Here is a 3,171-nt window from a genome sequence, read left to right as displayed (position 1 = left end):
AGCCGACCCCGCCACCCCCGGGAGAGTCCATTACCACCCGGACTCCCCGGCCAAAGGGGCGCAGTGGATGAAGCAGATCGTTTCCTTCGATAAGCTCAAACTGACCAACAATTTGCTGGATGACAACGGGCATGTAAGTGTTCCCGGGAGAAGATGTCCAAAACGGGGCTGCACCGGCTGGGAACTCCCCGTACTGTGATTCCCGTGGGGTGACCCCGCCCGCGCCCCTCCCCGGGGGCTCTGCGCCCCGATCCTGCCCCAGCCCCGCTGCTGCCCCGGGCAGCGGAGCCGGCAGGGCCGAGGCTGTGCTCTCCTCTCTCCATGCTCCGTCTGGATCAGTTATTGTCTCCTTGCTCGTTTTATCATTCAGATCATTTTGAACTCCATGCACAGATACCAGCCGCGTTTTCACGTGGTCTACGTGGACCCCCGGAAAGACAGCGAGAAGTACGCGGAGGAGAACTTCAAAACTTTCGTCTTCGAGGAGACGCGTTTCACGGCAGTGACCGCCTACCAGAACCACCGGGTGAGGCAGCAGCGGAGCTCGGGGCAACCAAAAGCGGGGGTTGGGGTCGCACCGGGGCTACCATGGATGCGGGTGCATCCGGCGCTGGCTCAGCCCCTTCGTCCGGCTCTCGGGTTGGAGGCCGGGCTGCGGGTGTCCGCCGGCGGCGGGGGTGCCTGGGGGTATTCCCGCCTTCTCCTCCCCATCTGCTAAACCCATTCCTGACAGCGCAAGGAACCCGATAGCCGGGAAGCTGCGCAGAGCTGCATCGGTGTACGCCGAGGAAGCGACGTGGGCTCTAGCCCCATCGCCAGCTTCCCCCTGCCGGGGGACCTCATTACCTATGTAAACCCGAGACCGGGGCTAGTGGGGAAACTACAGGCTTCCCGCTGCGAAACGTCACTCACAATTTGTTTGAATAAATCTGCGATTTTACTGCTTTAAGCTCGTAGCTGTCTGTCCCTCCCTAGAATACAATTATATGTTAAAAATGAAACAAAACACCCCCACCCCAATCTGATGCGGATCTCTGGGCAGCAGTTAATCCAATTACTCCTTTAAATCGCATCAGTGTAATGTAAAGAGCAGGAATCTCAGCAGCGGGTGGAAATACGATTTCAGAGCGGCGGGGGCTTTTCAGCGCTGCTCCGAACCGCCTCGCTCCGCGCCTACGCTGCCCGCGCCGGGGCTGTGTCTCGGGGCTGTCCATGAGCAGCCGGTGGCAGTGTCACCCTCTGCAGTGGCTCCGAGCAAATCGACCGATGGTCTCTCCGGGATGCTGCGGTTGGGCCGCACCTCGCCCCGGTGGAAGCGGCGAGGCCAGAGAAAGGCTGTGCCTTTAAGGGGCTCCGGAGTCCTTCCCCGGCTGGCATTTGCCTGATGGCTCCGGACAGCTGCTCTTTCTCTCCTGCTTTCTATCAGTTTGACCTCTAAGGCTGGAACTGTCACTGAGGGGCTTAAAGTTTGTTTTTCAACCCATTCCGGAAACTCACAATCACATACTTTATCCGTGGATTTGCTTAAATATAGAAAATGTCCTGCCTTCTCCCTGGCGAATTAAATAAATACATAAGTATGATTTATCCAGTGATTTGTCTTAGCTGCTCCAGTGGTGACCCATATAATGTGGCATTTTCTTACAAGTGCATTTACTCAGGTTTTGCAGCCAACTCAGACTGCCTCTCCCTTCACCTTGAACTCATATTAGGTAGCATATTAGCCCGCATTTTCTGACAGAGGGCAAGCACATGCTTGTACTCTGTGGCAGAGAACACCCTGGTTCCACTGGCCACCTGGACCCTCTTTGTTACACCAGGCACTGCTGAATCCCAAAGCCTGCTCAGGGACACACTCACTGTTTGGCCTGGGAGCCCCGTGTGCTGCTTTGAGACATTTTGCCACTTCTCCTTACAGATCACGCAGTTGAAGATCGCCAGCAACCCTTTTGCCAAGGGATTCAGAGACTGTGACCCTGAGGACTGGTAAGGCTGTGCCTTTACTGATTATGGCTACACCCCACTCACCCTATTTCACATGCATCTGCCCAGTTTACATTTGCACAAGGCTTGCATGGAGGGGGACATGGTATTGGGCCAGCTGTATTGTTTGGGACACTATTGTTTGCCAGCTGCAGCTCAGAGAGGGAATGCTCCAATTGCTCATTCTGTCGGACCATCAGCTCTGTATCACTTTCCCCCTTCCTCTTCCAGGCCCAGGAACCACAGGCCAGGGGCTCTTCCTCTCATGAGTGCTTTTGCCAGATCCCGGAATCCAGTCTCTTCCCCAGCCCACCAGAATGGGACAGAGAAAGGTGAGAGCCCCCAATGGGCAGGCCAGCCCATCACCCAGGCCCTGTTGGTCTGCACGGCCTGTGCATGCATGCTTGGGGCCAGCCTTGCTCACTGCGCTGGTGCACAGCCCCATTGCTAACGAGCTTTGTGCTACCACCTATTTTTTAAACAAAAGTACCCACCTTCATAGCCTAATTCATTCTTCCTTGGACTACAACACTTACTGTTTAAGATGCTTATATGCTTAAGAAACTTTGCTGCTTTAAAAAACACTGCCCTTTGCCTTTAGAGTTCCATTTTCAACTTTTGGGCAACAAACTCAGCTTTTCAGGCAGGGATGCAGTGCTGGCCACAGGTTCTCACATTGCCCTTTCAATGCACCTCAGCAGCGCGCTAGGGCCGACCCACTCCATTCAGGAGCTGCAGTCAGGTCGAACAGCACCTCTGCCCATTGACTGCTTTTCCATTACCCAGAGCAAACAACTGCAAAGAAAACCGAAGGCCTTTCTTCCAACTCACTCCGGGCCTGCAAAATAAAGGGAAGTCTGTATTTGTTTAGTGTTACACAATTGCAAAAATGTCAGGCGTGTACCAGCTTGTCAGTCAACTCAGCTCCATTTATCGCAGTCAGAAGGTCCCGTCCCGCCAGCTCCGTTCCTGCCGCATGCCGCTGCTGCACGCCCCGCTCGCAAGCCCCGCTTTTCCCTTCTTGCGCCTCTTCCCCGTGTGTTCGGATGCGCGTCCCGCGGGCGCGGCCGCACTGACGCTGTTGCCCCCGCAGATGCTGCCGAGAGCCGGCGGGAGTTCGAGCGGGAGGCGGGCGGGACGGCGCTGCACCAGGCCGAGGCCGCGCACCAGCAGCTCATGTCCCGCGTG

At 56.1% G+C, this 3,171-nt stretch overlaps 1 protein-coding gene across 1 annotated transcript in view; it reads left to right on the top strand.

Annotated features, from left to right (window-relative positions):
* TBX1 (T-box 1) overlaps positions 1-3,171 on the top strand; it is an 8,039-nt gene that overhangs the window by 3,688 nt on the left and 1,180 nt on the right. Inside the window, exons 6-10 of the mRNA XM_017734737.1 lie at positions 3-133; positions 371-526; positions 1,919-1,986; positions 2,215-2,315; positions 3,077-3,168. Of these exons, the coding sequence (XP_017590226.1) occupies positions 3-133; positions 371-526; positions 1,919-1,986; positions 2,215-2,315; positions 3,077-3,168 (548 nt within the window). The remainder of the gene's footprint in view (positions 1-2; positions 134-370; positions 527-1,918; positions 1,987-2,214; positions 2,316-3,076; positions 3,169-3,171) is intronic.

The sequence above is a fragment of the Corvus brachyrhynchos genome, unplaced genomic scaffold (assembly GCF_000691975.1).
Source record: "Corvus brachyrhynchos isolate BGI_N302 unplaced genomic scaffold, ASM69197v1 scaffold114, whole genome shotgun sequence".
Taxonomy (NCBI): Eukaryota; Metazoa; Chordata; class Aves; order Passeriformes; family Corvidae; genus Corvus; species Corvus brachyrhynchos.
The sequence above is the reverse complement of the archived record's forward strand: the minus strand, read 5'-3'. Positions and strand labels throughout refer to the sequence as shown.